Source organism: Alosa alosa, chromosome 11 (assembly GCF_017589495.1).
Source record: "Alosa alosa isolate M-15738 ecotype Scorff River chromosome 11, AALO_Geno_1.1, whole genome shotgun sequence".
Lineage (NCBI taxonomy): Eukaryota > Metazoa > Chordata > Actinopteri > Clupeiformes > Clupeidae > Alosa > Alosa alosa.
The window spans coordinates 23,333,378-23,353,488 of NC_063199.1; the positions used below are offsets into that span (position 1 = coordinate 23,333,378).

The 20,111-nt window shown below is 44.3% G+C and overlaps 1 protein-coding gene and 1 long non-coding RNA gene across 5 annotated transcripts in view; one reads left to right on the forward strand and one right to left on the reverse strand.

Annotated features, from left to right (window-relative positions):
• Positions 1–364: 364 nt before the first annotated feature.
• On the reverse strand, positions 365–6,822 carry LOC125302776. Its single transcript, XR_007194976.1, has 3 exons — positions 6,736–6,822; positions 5,426–5,475; positions 365–643 (listed from the first exon to the last, which is right to left on the reverse strand). It is a non-coding gene; the product is annotated as an uncharacterized LOC125302776 (long non-coding RNA).
• The window catches only part of LOC125302775 (pleckstrin homology domain-containing family A member 5-like), a 125,750-nt gene continuing 112,114 nt past the window's right edge, over positions 6,476–20,111 (forward strand). For 3 of the 4 annotated variants that reach the window (XM_048256087.1, XM_048256088.1, XM_048256089.1), the window contains exons 1-3: positions 6,477–6,606; positions 6,715–6,791; positions 7,860–7,917. In XM_048256087.1, coding sequence (XP_048112044.1) covers positions 6,515–6,606; positions 6,715–6,791; positions 7,860–7,917 — 227 coding nt within the window. In that variant the 5' untranslated portion in view covers positions 6,477–6,514. Of the gene's footprint in view, positions 6,607–6,714; positions 6,792–7,859; positions 7,918–20,111 lie in introns of all 4 variants that reach the window. The other variant, XM_048256086.1, reaches the window with a different exon arrangement.

Genomic DNA, 20,111 nt, shown 5'->3' on the forward strand with positions numbered 1-20,111 from the left:
TGGCAGGGATGTGCTTTACACTCCACTAATCAATATTAAATTCTGCTGGCCACTAATGGACCACTCTTCATTACCTAAATACCACGCTGGGATCCCCCAGTAATGGTACCATTAGAATGTCAAGCTATTATTAGCTGAACATCAACCAATACTGTTGAACAGCATCCAGAAACCCACATACAGTATAGAAGTTTTTATGTATATTTTAGAGATGTCAAAGTATAAGATGTACTGTACATATCTTTTATGTTTCTGTCCCAGAAAAGTTGCAGTATATATTTTTTTCTCTAATTGCATAAGCTTTCTCTAAGGCAACTGAACTGTCATGGAAGTCCACAAGAACAACATAGCTGACCATATCAGGGATCTAAACAAAAGCTAACAGGAACCTTACGATTCTTCTCTCATGTATTCAATGCACTCAAAAACAGAACTTAAAATATCTCCTCCACTGTGATCACCTAAGTAGTCATGAGGGACTAATGGCTTCTTTCCATGTCAGTTTAATGACACCTTTCATCCTGGAGATTAATGAGCAACCTGGCAAAGGAGAAGACTGGCAGAGTGAGTCCCAGAACAGGAGGATTTCATCATTCCATCAACAGCCCACTCCCTCTTTGTTCTTGGAGCTCTTGGTTGTGCTCTAGAACACAATTAAAAGGAGAGGATTAAAAGGAATGTTCATTGATTTATGTGTCAATTTGTAGAGGCCATGCTCATATTTATGCGCATGGAAACTGCACAAGATGACCATTTTGTCAGTGCCATTAAAACAAGAAGTGTATTATGTACTGGCCTTCTCTAAAACTTAATTGGAAGTCTTGTCAGGGAGGTAGAGATGCTGAGGAGGTTCATTAGTAATCACAACAGTAGTGACAGAATCACTGCGCTCGCATTTCATGAATTTAAAATATGTGATGTGCATTTGCTGCTGGCCACAACTGAACTATCTCTGATATGTGTGTTGTATTTGAGGTATCAGAAAGGTATTGGAGTGTAAAACCAGATAACTGAAATATACCAAACAAGTTGCTTACAGGAACTCTTAATACTGTTTTCTGAATATGAATCTCTTAAAGACGTCTATAGTGACTCAGTGTAACTGTGGATGTACTGAGAGGATGTAAGTGTTCAGTGAGTCATTCCTGGCAGGCTGATTTGGTGTAGTCTATACTACAGGCTTGTTCATATTCAAATGGCTTATAAAATAAACAGTTTTGTGGTGTGGACTCTTAGTTGTGACAAAGTGACAGACACTCCTCTGTAACTCATGTTTCCCCATAAGGTATGTGCTCCAGTAAAGATGGACAAATTACAAGATTCACTTTGACAGACAGAATATATGACCATCTATAATTCTAATCAACAGTTTATTACCATATCAGTACTAGTTGTCAAGCAGTCTAATTCACTTTAGAATGAATTTGTAAAGCCAGACAGAAAATATGACATAGTTCTGATCCACAGTTTATTACCATAGGCCTATCAGTAGTTGTCAAGCAGTCGGCTCTATGGGGAGCCTGGACTTATGAGAGCGATCCTGTCAGGTTGAAATCCTGGTGGTCAGGCTTGCAAGCTTAATTACATTGTTATTTGTGCATTTACTGTTGAGTGGGGTAGCAGGTGGATATCACTGTCAACAGGGCAGCAGAGACTGTATTGTTTAATAAACTCATGATGTCTACCAGCGAACATGCCGTCACCTCTCCAATGCTATTTGACAGGTTCAAAACATCAACACATCAACTCCGTTGCATTAAAGGAAAAGTGTACCCTATTACCTGCGGAGACATGGCATGCCAGAGAGAGAGAACGTGCTGGAGTCATGAGGATGCCTGGCTGAATACCAAACACTGGATGCTGCAAGAATAATGCGAGCTAAACGCAGAGCAGCTTTTTAAAAGGCAGAACGAGTGGCGAAACGAGTATCTGTTCTAATTAAGAGCCGTGCCCTGGAGTTCTCTCCCCCGGTGTACAGGATTTGCTTGGTGCGAGGGCTGCACTGAGATCAGCTTGTTCCGAGTGCGACGCCTGTTCAATGAGACTGTGAGAGCCCACACTCGTCCTGCGGTCCTGTTAGGCCGGCGTGTGGAGGACTGTGGGGACCGCTGGGCTGGCAGCACAACAAAGACCTCAGACAGCTGTTTGATAATGTGCAACCATTCATTATTGTGTTGACGCCTCGAGTGTGGCCCAAGATGATGAAAACAGTATTTTTTTTAAATAGAACTGTGGTTCTATTACATAATAGGGTGTTGAAGAGCCATCAGAGACATGCCTTGAAAAACATAATGTCTGACGTACAGAGAATAGGAAAAAAAAGGGAAGAAAATCACAGAGATAATAATTAACAAGCCAGTGCCTGCATGTCTGCGCTCCATTGTGTGTATGTATGCACGCACATGTGCTAAGGCTGGTCTGGTCAAGGCAACATATTCAGCTGTGTTAAAAGAGCATGCAAACTGGCCGCCTGATTTTGGACTTTAAACCTGAAGACGTTAAAAGACTTTAGACTGAAATGGCAAAGAGCAGAGGAGAGAATAATAGCGTTTGGCTGACTGAAGTGGTTTTGTTTGTTTATTCGTTTTCCCTGGCCACTGATCCACAGTTTAGTACCTGGCCACGTTTTCCATTGCTACTTGGGCCCTGGAGAGAGGGGTTGACACTGTAATTTTTCAGGGCACAGAAATCTTTGACTACAGACTTTTTAAGACAGAGGGAAATAACAAAGAACTCAAGGCAAGGCCCAAAGGGTTAGAGGCCGTTAGGTCTCTCTCCCCTGTCTCCATTTGTTTTTCTGGAGAGTAGCCTATCTCTGAAAGACATAAAACTGCCTTGTTTTATCTGTGGTTGTATTTAAGGACTTACAGATGTACCTCCAAAGATTGTTAAGGCGGAGCAAGATATTTCATCAGGAGCCACTTCCGGGAACCCGGATCGCACGAGGGGGGGTCAAAATCCCCCTTTATGCAGAGCAGAGGCAGCGACTGCTCCATTGAAGTCTATGGGCATAGCTCAGAATTTTACCACATATGCTAAGGTCTTGGTTCTGTAGAGTTAGGAATGTGAATTTCGGGCACGTTTTCATGATCCTCAAACCCTTCTGAACATTTCAGGTACATATTTAGCATTTTTGAGCATTCCAGTCTGGAGAAAATCGACTTTATATCAGGTGTGCGCCGGTTAATTATGCCGCTGCTGTTGGCCGGTTGCAACGTACGCTCATCAATACGTCATCGACACGCCTCTTTATGCAGACAGGATTCGATCCCCATTTCGCGCCCATAGACATGAACTACGATTCCACCTTAACAATCTTTGGTACCTCTCCATCTCACCTGCACGCTTCCTTAAAGCGGTTATGCTTACGCTTTCCCCATAAAGCGCACATGTTAAAAAGTAGGCTTGTTATCCTAAATAGGCAAGTTGTACAATATCAGCTCCTCACATATACATGCTGATATGTTCCTGCTCAGAACCACAATAAGGTATGAATGTGAAAAGAAAACATTTGTGGTATCAAGAAGAGGGATTGTGGGCTTCCTAAAAAGGCTATCCTATTAGTATTGAATATAAAACAAAACAAGTCAAAGTCAAAGGTCAAGTCTAATTCATCTTCGGCTTATGAGAAGGGCTAAAGACATAAGTGAAACACTTAATGCTGCTGTGTGGTATTTTTCACAAACCTGGGCTCTTTTGCCATTTCTGACAGGTTTCTTTTTGCACACATTGAAATGGTTGTCTTAGAAAAGCATTTGTTAAGACATACTGAGTAAGGCTCTTAGCAGTTTTGATCCAGGGTTTTGTACTTTGGCTGCTGAGAATGGGGCACAGAGAGTTTAAACAAATACTTGAGACCTCCCTCAACATCCCTCTTCTCTTCTCATCCAGGGCCGTTACGTGAAGAGACTGCTGGGGGGTGAGGATAGCAAGCACACGCTGTTTACCTTGGATGTCGCCAGGTAAAGAGGGGTCCAAAAGAGAAAACAATATTCCCTGAGAAGTGGAATTTGACTTATGTCAATACGGCGAAGGGAAGGCTGAAGCTATGCGAGCAGTTCATTTAACCTCCTAATTTCCCTGTAGAGTAGGCCTGTGGACATGAAGTCGATGAGACAGTTCGGCTATATTCATAGGAACAAGCCTGGGATCACTTCATTCCCATGTTAGTGCTGGTCAAAAGACATGAGTTAATATACCACACAAACATATTAAGCGCTAAGTTTCGGTTAACGGTAACAACACGTCCTAGGGAAATGCTTATTTTTCCACTGAAATCTTCCTGGTACTGTTATTACTGTTAACTACATCCATTACTGTTAACAAACAAAAAAAAAAAACACTTTCAGGAAAGTTGACTAAAAAAGTGTTCCCTTGGAGAAGTGATGACATACCAAAATAACAGGCCTGTTTATATATTTTATTTTAATTGTTATATACCTGGACAAATATTTTCATCAATGATGTGACCTTATATTTTTCAATACAACATAATTCAAACAAGCAAACTATTTGGAGTCATGGATATTTAATACACTGCTTGGCTCAGGGGACTAAACTATCTGAGCCTCCAGTTAGCTGCTAAGGGTTTTCTATCCACATCTCCCCCTTCTCTTTTATAGTCTCAATCAATACACAACCAGTGAGGACCCTGAGCCAAAATGAGCTAGGCATTTAACAGTGTTGACATAAAAGTGCTACAGCCAAGCATAGCCCTGCCCTGTCTGACCCTGGCTCTATCTCCCACTCCTCCTAATTCCGTTTGCTCACTCCCAGGACTGTATTCACTCCACCCCCGCTTTCTACATTGTGTGTTTGGGTGATAGTTTTTTTTTTAAAGAAACTACAGGGTTTCCCTATCTTGCTGAAACCTCATCCCACACAGATTTAGCTAACCATACACTGACACTGCCCCAAGGCCCTGCCTTCTACACTGCTAATGTCTTGAAATGAAATGCATTATAACAGTTTATCGACTCAGCATGACAGACACACTGAATGGTGAGTACCGTAGGCTACTGTTGTTGTCTGTTATTGCACCTCACTGCAGAATGTATTTTTGTACTATTACCTCACACAACTAGTCATGTAGTGTTAGATCACAAGGTATGACTATTACATACCCACATGACCTAAGTATTTCATGAAACTTTTTTAAAGACATCCACAGTCACAAACCTTTTTTAAAGACATCCACATTTTCAATATGGTTCCATGGATCAAAGACAATTTAATTTACTGTGGTGTACGTGTGAAGGCATCCCAAGATTGAGTGTTGACATTTAATCCACAGCGCTAAGAATAGAGTGCTGGCTAAATTAGATTTTCATTTCAATTTACTTTTAAAATCTATTTGTCTGACCACTGTGGTTTATGCTTGGCGGTGCTGCTCAACTGACCCAGAGCCTCACGCCGATAACATTACCTCAAAGGCAGTTCACATCCGATCCGACAGGCTCCTTCAAAAACTGGCACCTGTGAAAAAAAGTGCTTGGTAAGCAAAACAGCACAATAGCGCACAACACAATGACCCCTGACGGGCTGTGCACAATCACAGTGGTGTCACAATGTCATATCTATTGTTAAGGCTGATTGTATAACCACCTTTGTGAAAAGCTGTCTGACACCAACATCTGAGAGCATAATGATGAAAATATGCATGATTTTAAGGGGGCTTACAGGGTCTTGTGAGGACAAAGGCAACACTGTTGCTGTGTTATGTAGCCTACTCTTGCAAACAAACTTCAGTCATACATGGCTGTTCTTTTAGCATTCAATTACAGATGCTGGTGAATTGGCATAGATTATTATGGGCTGATTATGTGTAAAATGTAACAGTGGGAATTCTTTAACAGCATGTGCAGCTGCACAGGACAATCAGAAGGCAGGCTGATGATGGGTTTAATTCAAACCGATGTTTGTGACAAGTGTTAGAGATCAGAAGCAAACACTGCTTGTGGCACACATAAGTGGCAGAAGAGCAACAGGTGGATTTGTCCTGAGGCGGAGAGACAGGCCTTCGGATTGGAAACCCAGGTCTATACATGATGTAGGATTAAATATGAATCACTAACACTCACACAATACACAAGCAAGGGAGGATAGTTTATTCAGAAGTGCCGGTAGCCTATGCCCACCTCATCCCAAAGCATCTGTATTGAGAACAGAGAGTCTTCATAAAATGTAGCTCAGTTCTAGGGTGGAGTGATGCTGGCCACTGTTTGGCCTAAAAAGACTTTCAGGAACGATGTTCAAGGTAGGCTAACGACATATCGAGTAAAACGTATTAAAACACAAGTTCAACCAATTTTGCCTTTGTATGTCACACTTCGTGCAAACATTCTAATTTCAACTCCAACTCGAAGCATAAAGGAAGGAAAACCTCTCACCGTACCGGAGCGCTCCCGCCCCCCAGAGGTTCTCTCCTTTGCTTTTTCACTCTCTAGTTGCCAGGGTTTCCGTGTACGCGCGACTCGAGCGGAGACGCGCAGCTCAAATCCGTGAATAGCCAGACATGGCGGCGGATCTAAACCCGGACTGGATCTCCTGTCTCCCTTCTTCGTGGAGTTCTGGGGTTACTCGGGACGGACGGATTTTCTTTATCAAGTAATTATCTATTGGATATACGGCCCGGATGTATTGACCAGTCTTTCGATAATATTTTTTCACTCTCGATTTCCCCTCATGTTCACCTTTCCCGTTTCTTATCAACAGTGAAGAAGCAAAGAGTACAACCTGGCTGCATCCAGTCAGTGGAGAAGCAGTCATCACAGGGCATAGGAAAACTCCAGGTAAGTACACCTCATCAAAGTTTCCAGTATTGCAGCAAAGAGATCTCTCATCTTTAACGTGTAACGTTAACTCACACACACAATATCATAACGTTAGTTCCAAAAGTGTATGTTGTATTTGTCTACTGCCGGTTTCAGTTCAGCTGTGGCAAATTAACCAGACATTTGTACCTAACACCAGCCCGCTAAAGTTAACCGAATTTAACGGCTTTATCGATAGTTGTGCCAACAGCCGTTGTAGTGGGTAGCACACGTTAAACTGCTAATTGTTTGGCAGGTAACGTTAACAGACGTATCGTTAGCAAGCGCTGCTGATTGTAACGTTATTCCATAGTCATCTGGTAATGTAAGTAATGATTTCCAATACGTTTAAAAGATCTTGGTTTTACCAGAGATTTTGTACCACCGTTGTTTTTAGCCCGCGAAGTTGGTGCTTACTGGGGCTGGCGGAGCACACTGCGGTTTGTGAATTTAAAGCTCTGCGCGCGGTGATTGACAAGCATGCAGTTCATTAGTGAGTGTTATGTGCTCAGTCTCAACGTGATTAGCTAACTTAGCAAGGTATTCAGCATTGGACTAGACTCGCATACGGGGGACATCAGTCATCAGCACTACAGCGAGATATAATCAAATAATTGTGCATATTACATAAGGTATTACTCTGTAAGATAGCCCCATTCTTCAGGACACATCAAGTTATCAAAGCAACAGATTTAACACTAGATGTAGCGTTCCTTATTTGCTTACAGTGAGATAACAAGAGATAACATTCCATGACTAACGTTAGAAGAGTTGATGCTGATGAGGCAACGAGTAGCCTAGCGCAGATTCTAGATAGACTACTCTGACGGCTACCTTGCTGCAGGAGGTTGAACAGATCAAGCGGCAGGTTGCACCGTTTCTGTGACTATCATTTAGCAAGTAGTAGTGCAGTAACATTAGAATACTGTTTGTCCTCCTGACGTTCGTCTGGCTTGGTGTCTGACTCCCGAGCACAGGTCCTTACATTGTGTGCATTTTGCATTCATGCTGATCTGTGCTGTTCTCTCTTTGTCCCTTATAAACCAGATTTACCGACTGGATGGGAGGAGGGATATACGTTCGAGGGAGCCCGATGCTTCATCAAGTGAGTTAGTTGTTCACATCTCTTTTTCTCAGGCTTGCTTCTCTCTCTGTCTTTCTTTCTACCAAAATCTGCCAGCTAAGACCAAACATATGATGGAGATGGCCTGTCACTCACTTTGGATGATGGATATGCTGGATACTGTCCTGAATACTGACACACCTAGTCATCACTGTCATTGGATTAGATATGTGAGTCAGGTGCACAATGTTCTGGAGAGCTCAACATTTGATACCATGCTCTATTCTATGCCGCCATTAGACCATTCAGATGTCTTCCAAACATTGAGGACTGTGATAATATGTAGTGGAGCAGACAAATTGTATGAGGGAAGGTTGGTAGCTGTTTTGCTGTGTAAAACTGACAAGGGAAAAGGAAGGATGATGGGCACCGCCCACTTGGACAACTCAGAGCAAACACCCAGCACATGGTTACATGAGAACCTTTACTCTCTTGTTTGCATGTTATATCTGCAGAGTTAATCATTACCACTCAACATGATTTCCCCCAGTTGCATTATGCGGCGCCTGTGTAAGGTGCAGGGTAGGCAGTGTGTAGAGTATTTCAAATTCTACTTCCTTGTTTGTGCTTTACCAAGCCCGCCTTCCATGTTTCAAATAAGCAGCCGTTAATGACATCACTATGTTTACATTCAAAATACTACGTTCACATTCAGCATTCAAGTTATTACATACTGTAGAGGGCCCGCTGGGCTAGTCAGGGGTTTTGAATGGCAGACCTGTAGCAGAAGTTCTTTTCTGTCTTCTGGTTTGAAATAAGTACTGAATGTGGGGATGGCAGACAGAGTACTACTGCAGTGATTTTGGTCTCAGATAGGTCATGCTCATGTTGCTGATCTGGGCACGGCATTTGATGCCTGATTGACAAGTTGCCTATCTTGTCATTTGTGCCTGTGCTTTCACTCTAGTTCTCTCTCTCTCTCTCTCACACTCACACAAACACACACAAACACACACACACACAGTACCCCCCCTTTCTCTCCCTCCCTTATTCTGTCTGTTGCTTGATCTGTCTGGATGTAGAATCTGTAGTGTCAGCCCCAGCTCAATCCTCTTCTTCTTAAACGGGTGTCAGCCGCCCCAGAGGGCCGTGACAGCTTTGGCCCTGTTCCTCCTCTCCCTGCCTGCCATGCCAGGAGGCTGCTTTAGTGCTGAGCCACAGTGCCTGTGTTGTTCTCTGTGGCAGAGTGAACAGGGACTTGATGGCACCTGTATTCACCTGTCTGGTGTACGCACACACACACACACACTCCGTTCTCACTGCCTCTCTCTTTCCCCCTTCTTTTAGTCATTTTTAGTTTCATATTACATGCGGGGCAGATGGCAGATTGCCAGAGATGTGAGCTGAGAGGCAGCCGTTTAGTGCTGGCCAGGGCACTTGAGAGTCGGGAGTCGAGAGTCGGGACCCTGGCCAGCCGGCGCGCTGCAGATGACAGAAAGGAGCTTTTTATCAGCTGGCTGAAGTTTCCAAAGGCTCTTAATAAGGGTCCTCCATTCATTTTGAATAATAGAACAGAGTGTGTGGAGGAGAGCTCTGTCAGAAGGGTGGCGTCTCCTCTCGCCACTAGGGAGCCCTGCGTTTGGCTCGGTCAGACGGAGTGGTCAAAGCTCCAGCTATACGGGCGCCGAATGCACAGCACTCAAACCTGTCCAATTCCTTTCATTGAGTTGTATGATATTGAGGATCTTTCCGCTTCTGGTTTTGTCCTGGCCTGGAAGGGGTTTGTGGTGTTGCGTTGTTGGCTCTTCAATGCCTGCAGCACACACACACACACACACACACACACACCTCACTGAGCCCCTGGGAGCGAGATGGGGAGCAGCTCAGCTGTGACCTGTTAATGAGCACGTCAGTGCGAGCCCCAAGACGCCGGCCACTGCGGACCTGTGACCACGAGCCGCATGGCAATTACAAGGGATTTTCATTGTAAAACGGTGTCGACTGAAACAACCTCAAGGCTCCGCCGGCTAGGAGAGACGTTGGCTAGGTCTACTGTCTGTGAGGAATTAGTTGTAAGCAACCTCAGAAGTCCCAAGAGACAACTCGTTAGTCTGGGAGGGAGTGATGTGAGGCTAGGTTGGGTTTCTTTAAGGGAAGACAAGGCACCAGAGGGAGTCTTGATTGACTGTGGTTTATATGTATGCATTCTTTTTGATCTTTTGCAAGGAAGTCCGTGCTCCCTATTCCCACCCCCCACATCAATTAATTGTCTGGGAAGATGTTAGGGTTTAGCCTGTGGCACAATGCCTTATTTCCTTGCTGCGTCAAGGAGACCTCTCTAGAGGTCAGTTGGCCACGGCTGGAGGTGTTCTCTTTCACTGCCTGATGAAAAGAGGCTGTTGTTATGGAGAGCCGGTGGGAGTGGCCAGGGAGTTAACTGGGATAGGATGGAGCTGTGGAGCAGATGAGTGAGGTGAGAGCCATGCTGCTGACAGCTGCCTCGGCCGAGGATCATCAGGACTCGTGAAGCTGTGGTGACAGGTCCCTGTCTCTGCTGCCCGCCCGGATATGCTTAAGCTCTCCTCTCTATCCCCCTCTCTCTTTCTATCCCCCTCTCTCTCTCTCTCTCTTTCTCTCTCCCCCTCGGCGAGCATGGCCTGTCTGTAAGCATTGTTTGTGGCTGGGGTGATTTTAGTAAACATGCTCCAAGAAGAATGTTTATTCATTGTAATCTGGACCCCAAATTACTAGCCTAACATGAGAGAATATAGTGATAGAAGAACATCATGCACAGCATGCATATTTTGCCTGGAGGCCTGACTTTCTCATGCTTCAGACATTGTGGCTTTGGACAGGTTCATGGTCAGAGCCAAAGTCTGACAAGTTGTCTCCCTGTTTTGATGCAACAGTTTTAATCTCTGTTTTGTTCATTTTGAAGGAAAAACGCTTAATTTCTAATTTATGTTTCTCTTGCTCACTCCCCTCTGTGCCTGTCTGATTATCAGAAGTTACTGGTTAAGACTCTCTTATTGTAGTGTCTGTCATGAAAGCGGCATTCACATGACTTAGGCTATTAGACAATAGACATGGCAAATTACAACACACTTTTGAAGCAAAATAATAGCGCAGTGCTGCAGTCTTAACGCAGGAGGCACAGGAGCAGAAACCCTCTAAACGAATTGTCACAGGAAATTAATTCGCTTGTAAGTCAACTAAAAACTTTGATCTTCCGTGAACAGTTTTGAAGCAATTAAAAGAATTTAGGGATTTCACTCGGTCCCTGGTGTGACTTATTCTCCGTGAAATGAGGCTTAATGAAGATGTGACAGAGTCGCGATCAAAAAGGCTCAATAAACCAACCCCTGTTTACCGCTATGTCAGGAAGAGGATGGCTTGGACTGCAGAGCAGCTCCTCTGAAAGAGTGTGGCAAGGCTGGTGGCTTCACAGCAGCCGAGAAGAAGATATTTGTGCTGATGCGGCCTGCACCATGATGAAGCCTGCAGAGGGTGAAGAGGGTGGGGGAAAGGGGGAGGGGGACTGAGGTCCTGACTATTGCTGCGGGACCGTCAGGGGTGACTTGATTTGTTTCTGGAACCTGAACATGAATGAGCAAAGGTCACTGGCGGATGATACATTAGTATATAGTAGTATTAGTAACATCAGTATTACACATGTTACTGGAGGACTCAACCAGAGTGCAGACCACAAAATTCAAATAAAGCTGGTCTTGCATGCTTATTTACTTGCTGCGTTTACTAAACTCTAGGGTTCATGTAATTGCATCATGGAGATGCGTCACTTTAAGATGTGCACAACTCACGACTCATCGAACAGATACAGGATAGTGTGGCAGCCATGATACGTTGTTAAAGCCAAGTATATCCCTGACCTAACTGTGCTAATCATTCGGCTGGCCTGCTGGTCTTAACCGTTCGTAAATTAAAAATGTTCATTTGTTTAGAGCGTCACACTCTCGGAGCATCCAGAGCGTGGCAGATTGAATTTACGAATGCACCCCTAGCTTCTAATCAATGGAACTGGCTACACCAGACGTGATAGTGACGTGTAGGTTCGCAAAACTACTGGAAAAAAGTACAATGGAACACCACTTGAAGTCAGAGTTCCCATTTCTGAACTCGGTGTAAGTCGATTTACCTCAACTTCAAGGTTGAAATTGAAGTCCGACCTCCGATGTCCGAGTTGTCTGGAATTCCGCATTAGACACAAGTGTAAGCTCTGCACCACACCACTGTGGTTAGGGAGAGGAAGTAGAACTAGGGAATCGGAAAGACCCACTCTTACTGTAGGTGTGTTTAGTGAGGGGAGGAGACACGTCCCGGTATTTTCTCTCCCTCTGTGTGTGTCGTATGTAAAGCTCAGACTGACTGTCTCACCACCACATTTCTATCCTGTTTGGATACACTGTGATTTATCTGCTGTTTGTTGACTGTTATTATCAGGACAGGTGGTGTGAATGGGGCAGAAACTTACACAACTTCTTTTCCTGGACATGCAATGCAAAAACCAACGATGCATGTAGTATGATTGTATAGAAACCCTGCGCAAAACCATGGTGTCGGACAGGAGGACACAGGCTTGGAAATAAACAAGCCGAGCAAGGCCATCAGAGGGCACCCAGGGACATGCAGTCTGCGTGCGCACGCGGTTCATCATCATAAGCACAAATACGGCCCAGCACAGGAGGGGTCATCGTATTTCCCCATCGTTTTCCTCCCCCCTCCCCCAGTCCCCTGCTGAAGCATCAGCCTCCCTCTCTAGCACCATGGCTCATTGCACTCCTGCTCTCTCTCTGACTTGCATGCACAGCGTTCTGCGTTTGGGTAACTGATGACCTCATCCCGAGAAATACTAAAGTGGCAGTTTGCAAACCAGAAGAGCAGCGTCAACCGGTCCGTCCCCATCAGCACACCTAACTACTTTCATGATCATGCACTTGGAACCCTGTCAGTGGGAAAGCAGTGTCTGTTTTGGTTATCATTGTCAAGATTATTACATCAACAGGCTATCCCGACATGCTCAGACGATCTGTTCAGACAGATTTAGCTCACAATTCAGGCCGGCTCTTTTAGCTTTGTCTATTCGCAATGGATCTGATGAGAACTCTGCTGGAAATAGCAATGACATAGTCTAGTCTGTGTGTTTGTGTGTGTGTGTGTGTGTGTGTGTGTGTGAGTGGATCCCACCCCCCCCATATTCACATACACATACACACACACCCGTGCTTCCTCCAGGCGGAGAGCCCTTCTGGCAGCAGTGGCTGTGAATCTCTCAGCAGAAGGGCTTTATGGGGCCTGCTGTGGCTCTCCCCGCTAATGGGATAATCCAGATATCAGTGAATCAGCCTCCCACTTTTTCACACACCGCACACTTTCCCTGTCACACACACACACACACACACACACACACACCAAACACCAATCCTGTCCCTCTGAAGCTCACACACAGATAGACCTTCATGCACACATGTTCTCCCTTTGTCCATCACTCTTGAGCTCCACACACACACACACACTATCCTGCCCCACCCCCCTCCCCCCTATTCTGTGTCCTGGCCTGATTATCTCCACTCCCCCCTCCTGCCGTTGAGCTGGAAGACTAATCACTTATTGAACATGTCTCTCATCCCTGTGCAGGCTTTCTCCAGATCAATGCCGCTGAGCCCAGACCCCTTCACCAGCAGCGACACGCACTGATTTATGTCCCAATTCATTCTCTTTTTCTTCAGCTCGGCTCTGAGCTTTAAATGTTTTTCTCTGGACTGTGGAGTCTATTCGCTTTGGGAAGCAAAAAGAAAACAAATTCATGTTAGTACCTTTCTTCCCTGTTACTTTTCTTTTTACGTTTTTAATGAATCTGCTAATATTTATTTCTTACATGGTATATTATCAATGAAAGCCTTTAGGTTACAAATAAGGTTGATTGCATTGGTCACTCTCAGATGTTGTGTCGTGAATCATTTCTCATTTTTATTTGGGTGGGTGCATGTGTGCCGTTGGCCTTGTGGAGGATTAAAATGATTGACAGCAGCAGTGTTATGCTTATTTGTCAACAAAGGGTGATTTTTCTTTACCCTGCAAAGACCCTGAGCTAAAGTTCTCATAGAATCTCCTTTCAGTCTGACAGATTATAAATTTGCATCTGTTACTAATCTGGAGAGTCATGTAATCCATCCGTCCATCCTGAATGTAATCTCACTCTAACCAGGTGGTCAGGCAGGAGAGCTGTGGAACCAGGTTGAGGGAGTGAAATAGCCAGGCCAGTGATGGTGTGTGTTGGCATAGAGATTTGGGACAGAGCCTGAGCACGCTCCATAGAGCACATGTTCCTTCTTTGGGGCCCATATTTGTTCAGGCAAATTTACTCCGGTACATGGGCTACAGCTCCCGCACTGTGCACTTTCTCACACTTCTTATACCTTCCCTTGTCTCGTCTCTCTCTCTCCCTCTCTTGCTCTATCTCTGTCTCCCTCAATCTACTCCTTGTCTCACCTTCCCTTGCTTTGTTTCTCTCTTTCAGTCTCTCTCTTTCTTTTTTGCTCTCTCTCACTCTGTCTCCCTCAATCTACTCTTACCTTCCCTTGCTTCGTCTCTCTCTCTCTCTCTTCCAGCCTCTCTCTTCCTCTCTCGCTCACTCTCTCTCACTCCTTCTCCCTCGATCTACTCCTGCTTCATTCACTCCCATAATGTGCTAAGAGTGCTGGCTGCCCAGCTGGCTGGTGCTGCTATTGAATAGGGCCTGTAATGAGAAACCAGCACGGAGAGCACTGTGAACCTGCTGGGCTGCTATTGAGTTAATGAGGCATGTGCCCGTGAGAGTGCTGTGGAGAGCCCCCTGTTTTAGGAAAGAGCTTAGCGGGATTTGTTGAATTAAGAGCCTGGTCAGGCTTGGGAAACGCGATGACATGCTAAAGTGTTTGCCGGGAAATGGCCAGTGAATTTCAACACCCTGTAACACACGCCTCCTTCCACCTCTCTCCTCCCCCTCATAGTGTTTTCCTCCTTAAGCTAACAAAGGGAGTTCTAGAATCCATACTTCTTCCTCCACGCTCTGAGCCATGGAGTTATGCTGGCTAGTTCAGCTGCAGGTGCAAGGTTGGCTTAATCAATGTGGTGGTAGCTGCTCCACTGGTCAATTCAGTGGAGGGTGGTATTGAACCAGCCACAAACTTAAAGGCCAATATAGCTGCAAGCAGCAATGAGGGGGCCAAGCAGATAGGCCGGAGTAACCATGGCAACGAAATGCTGTTAACTCAATGCTGCAATCAGACGTATGGTCATAAGCTGTCAAAGCAAGTTTCACGTCTAGCACTTCAAAAGTTACAAGGCAAAATGCATTTTTGCTAATTGCAGTGACCCTAGAGGTCAAAGGTCACAAAATTTCTTCGGCATTCACCTGATGGGGTCATGAGTCCATGTACCAAGTTTGGTTTTGATACATGCAACGATTGCTGAGATATGAGCTCACTTCCTGTTTGGCGGCTTCGCCACAAATTTCGATTGGATGTGACGGGCGAACGCTTCCCACATGAATCATGGGACCGTCCCCAATCAGTGTGCCAACTTTTTACCATACGATTCTATGGGCTGCCATAGACTCCCATTGCATATAGTAATAATAGGAAAACGTAGAAACACAATGAGGTCATGGTTTCTGTTGGATTCATATCACTGAGCTGATAGCAGGTCTTGCACAGTTGAATGTTTATATATTGCTTACGTATCTGATGTATTTTTGAATGTAATTGGGGGCCAAGCAGCGAAGCTGCGAGGACCTCATTGTGTTTCTACGTTTTCCTATTATTATTATTATATGCAATGGGAGTCTATGGCAGCCCATAGAACCGTATGGTAAAAAGTTGGGAAATTTGGCACACTGATTGGGGACGGTCCCATGATTCATGTCACCAAGTTTCATGTCGGCAACTCGAACCCTCTAGCGCCACCAACAGGCCAAAGTTGGACGTGCGTTCATGCACGTAACTTTTGACCTGTTGGTCCGATTTACAAAAGTCAGGTATTGTTGGAATCCTTGGACCAAGCCGAGTTTCAACGCATTTTCCGCCATGATGGATTTTCCGCCATTTTGGATTTCATCAAAAACACTTAAAATGTATCAGGGGTCACATACTTTCTCTGATTCCCACCAAATTTGACACAGATCATCTTCAGACCAAGCCTCACAAAGTTATCACTTTTTGTCTTCGGAAGTATTACCGTTAAGGCCCGTAAAAGCCAATCAAAATTTGCGGCGAAGCCGCCAAACAGGAAGTGAGCTCATATCTCAGCAACCCTTGCATGTATCAAAACCAAACTTGGTACATTGACTCATGACCCCATCAGGAGGACCCTCAAGAAATTTGGTGACCTTTGGCGCTGTAATTCACAAACATGCCTTTTGGCCTGTAGCTGCTGCTGTGCTTAGAATTAAATTGTACTAGTGGTGTCTGGTAATACTGTGAAAGGTACTTAGGTCAACTGAGGGCAACTTGTCACATCAATATAATTTATTCGGCCGCCATATTTGATTTGATCAAAAACACCAACAATTTCGCACAGGTCACAAATTTCATCTGATCTTCACCAAAATTGGCACAGACCATCTTCAGACCATGCCTTGTCACTTCATTTATTTCTGTAACAATTGATAGAAGCGTTCGCCCGTCACATTCAATCGAAATTTGTGGCGAAGCCGCCAAACAGGAAGTGAGCTCATATCTCAACAATCGTTGCATGTATCAAAACCAAACTTGGTACATGGACTCATGACCCCATCAGGTGAATGCCGAAGAAATTTTGTGACCTTTGACCTCTAGGGTCACTGCAATTAGCAAAAATGCATTTTGCCTTGTAACTTTTGACGTGCTAGACGTGAAACTTGCTTTGACAGCTTATGGCCATACGTCTGATTGCAGCATTGAGTTAACAGCATTTCGTTGCCATGGTTACTCCGGCCTATCTGCTTGGCCCCCTCATTGCTGCTTGCAGCTATATTTTGAATACTGTTGCTAGTCATCCAGAGGAATGACATCAGCTCCGAGCCTTTGTGGGGCAGCAGACACGGTAGTGGGAATGTTTAGCTCCTCTTGTGTAAACTGGGGCCTCCTACAAATCTAAATATTGAACTCCACTGAGGCAGCCGCAGTCTCATTACTACAACTTCATCTCTCTTAAAATAATTCAGTTCACAGTTACCACACACAGCTTGCCAACCACAATGTCAATGTCCTGTGTTTGTATTTGCTTTCTCCCCTGTTGATGAGGTGAATGTCTCATCCTTGGTGACGACGTGGTAAACCCTGAAAAGTGTTTTTTTCCCCCGTCAGCAGTCCATATCTCACTTGTCTGAGTATGTCTGCGTATACTCTTAGGGTTATTTGAGGAAAGAAAGTGTCACAAGGATTTAACCAAATCATCAAGATGCTGTACACCAGGGGTCTCAAACACCCGGCCCGCGGGCCAAATCCGGCCCGCGTCCTGCCCAATTCCGGCCCGCGACGTATGACAAAATAATAATGTAATCCGGCCCTTGAGGCTATTAATTGCGACAAACAACGATACTGATTAAAATAGACGATAGATCCAGGTATGGTGACAAATCTCATTTGTAGGCCTACTCTGCTCCACTATGTGCAAGACATCCATAGCTTGATTCAAACCCAAAATCGCTGCGCAAAGTTTTCAGGAAATACTTGTACTACACGCGAGAAACACAAAGACGTGCATATGTAATGACGCGGAAGCGATGGAGGCCATAGTGTTGCAGAAATTGAAGCAGAAATTAAGCAGAAATAGGCCTACACCAAATGTTGAAAAAGTCTTAGGTAAGCTATGTTATTCACCTATTCTAATTCTGAAGGAGAATATCCTTTTGGAGATTATGATCGATCGTCTATGACAGTGATAGTCACGGTGCGTCTGTGAATGGAGGTGCGTGTATACAACGGTGTCCACTAAGCATACCATGCTTGTTTCGACCCTCTGCCCAACATAGCTTGGAGGTTGCAGTGGTAATCGTGATGATAGTATCCATAATGGATGTGGTACAGACAGCAGGGCTAGTAGAAATAGGGCTCTAAAGAACTACAAAGTCACCCGCAATATGATGCGAACTTCTGGGTACTGCAGATTACCCGCGATAGGAACTGTTTGACCAGAATACTTTATTGTAGGCCTATATTGTAGTAATCTATTACTAAATTAGTAATCTATACTAATCTATTACCACAACATATTAGGTGTTGGTATACATCTTAGGTGTTTTCCTGTTAATTTGTTATGTGGGTAATATGAAAAAAGGAAAGTAAACCTGCTTAAATATGTTCATCCAGTATTTACTGAAAGGTGCATAATTTGAGGTGCTTGCCATCCAGTGACAAATTACATGGGTAAATTTACCCCCTTCATAAACTTTTGTTTTACTCAAAGATTTTTACATTTACAGTAGGACTTCATCTCTGACCACTTTCAAGCCATGGCCTTTTGAAATTTTGATATAAAAATCCAATGGTGTTGCTTTCTTAACCCTGATGCCTAGTTTGCCAGGTTTAAAAAAGTTATGAGAGGAAATACTTTTATTTGGTGTGAAACACACACACACACATACCTGTTTTTATGTTTTTCATTTATTTTATAATTTGTATTAATATTTATTTTATCATTATTTTATTTATAAGCTAAGGTTGCTAGCACAGGTGTCTAAAACTAGATAAAAACACTTGCACTTTGTTTGCAGTTTTGTGTGGTATTTGAAAAAAAGAACATTGCATTTTCAGAAATAGCCGGCCCTCCAATCAGATGACGTTGGCAGAATTGGCCCCCAGCTCATTTGAGTTTGAGACCCCTGCTGTACACTGTGCTGTTTCCACCAGACTTACGTACTATAGACAACTAAGGATTTAACTTTTCACTTGATGAGCAGTGTGAAAATCAAATAGGGATGCTTGTCTTTCTATGGCAGTGATTGATTGGAATACAGCCGGACCAGTGTTGATGTTTTAGTTACTGATTACAGCCTACAAGAGAAATATTTCTCCTCTCCATCTGTTTTCATGATTGGAACATGACGCCAGCAGGCTTTGCATCAATGTTCCCAAAAAGGATGGATTTCTGCAGCTCTCACACTTATGTTTGGCCTGCATCATTTGAATACTAATCATTTTGTCTTTGCACAAGGACATGAACAGAATCACTTTCACGTTGTGAAGCCATCATTTGAGGCAGAATACAATGCATGAACATACATGAAGCTGTAATGATCACGTCATGATGATCCTGGACTCTCTTTTGTCCGTCCTCTGTCCCTCTCTCCCATTTGTCTTTCTCTCCGTTAGTATGATTTGCCTCATGTGCTTTCATGTCACGGGTTATGTTTTTTTTGTCTCATCCATTTTTAACACTTGATGTCTAGTTTTGGCATTATTACACAATCTCTCCCGTTCTCACTGTTGAGTTTAATTCTGTCTTCCGGCTTTCTGTTTTTTCCCCCCTCTGCTTCTGCTTTTTGTCTATTCTCTGTGTCTGCCTCTGCCTTTCTCTCTCTCTCTTTCTTTCTTTCTTTCTTTCTTTCTTTCTCTCTCTCTCTCTCTCTTTCTCTCTCTCTCTCTCTCTCTCTCTGTGAAGTGTATTTCTGAAGTTAGATCCCCGGCTGTAAAGTGCATAAGCTGTTATCTGCCATCGGCAGGCAGAGAGAGCGGCGTGGCACCCCTGAGGAGGATTTGGGTTTCATTTAGATGAGTGACATGCACTCCCAAAGTGGGGGAATAGGAGGGAAGGAGAGGGGGCATAATCTTCCCCTCAGACAGTAAAAGCACTTGTAGAAGACGACCTGTAGAACCCAGGCTGCAGTGGCAGATCTCATTTCGTCTCTCTCAGTCCAAAGGGATGCTCCGTGCCAGGTCTCTAAGAGAGGCTGACGGGGTTGCCTAGTGTCTGTCTGGAACTCTGCGAGATTGCGAGAGAAGCAAAATTAAGCTGCCGGGTTTAGTGTCTTTTTTTCCTCTCTCTTTCTCAATCTCTCTTTCTCAATCTCTCTCTCTCTCTCTCTCTCTCTCTCTCTCGCTCACTCCCTCTTCTTTTCCCTTCTTCTGTAGCACCTGAGAGTTATGGGTGGGAGGGCCGCTTACACCTAGACAGGATTACGCAATAGTTTCACTGTCAGGCCTGAAGAGAAGTGAGGCAAGGTGAAGTGTGGGAAGAGGTGGGATGAGAACAGGTAA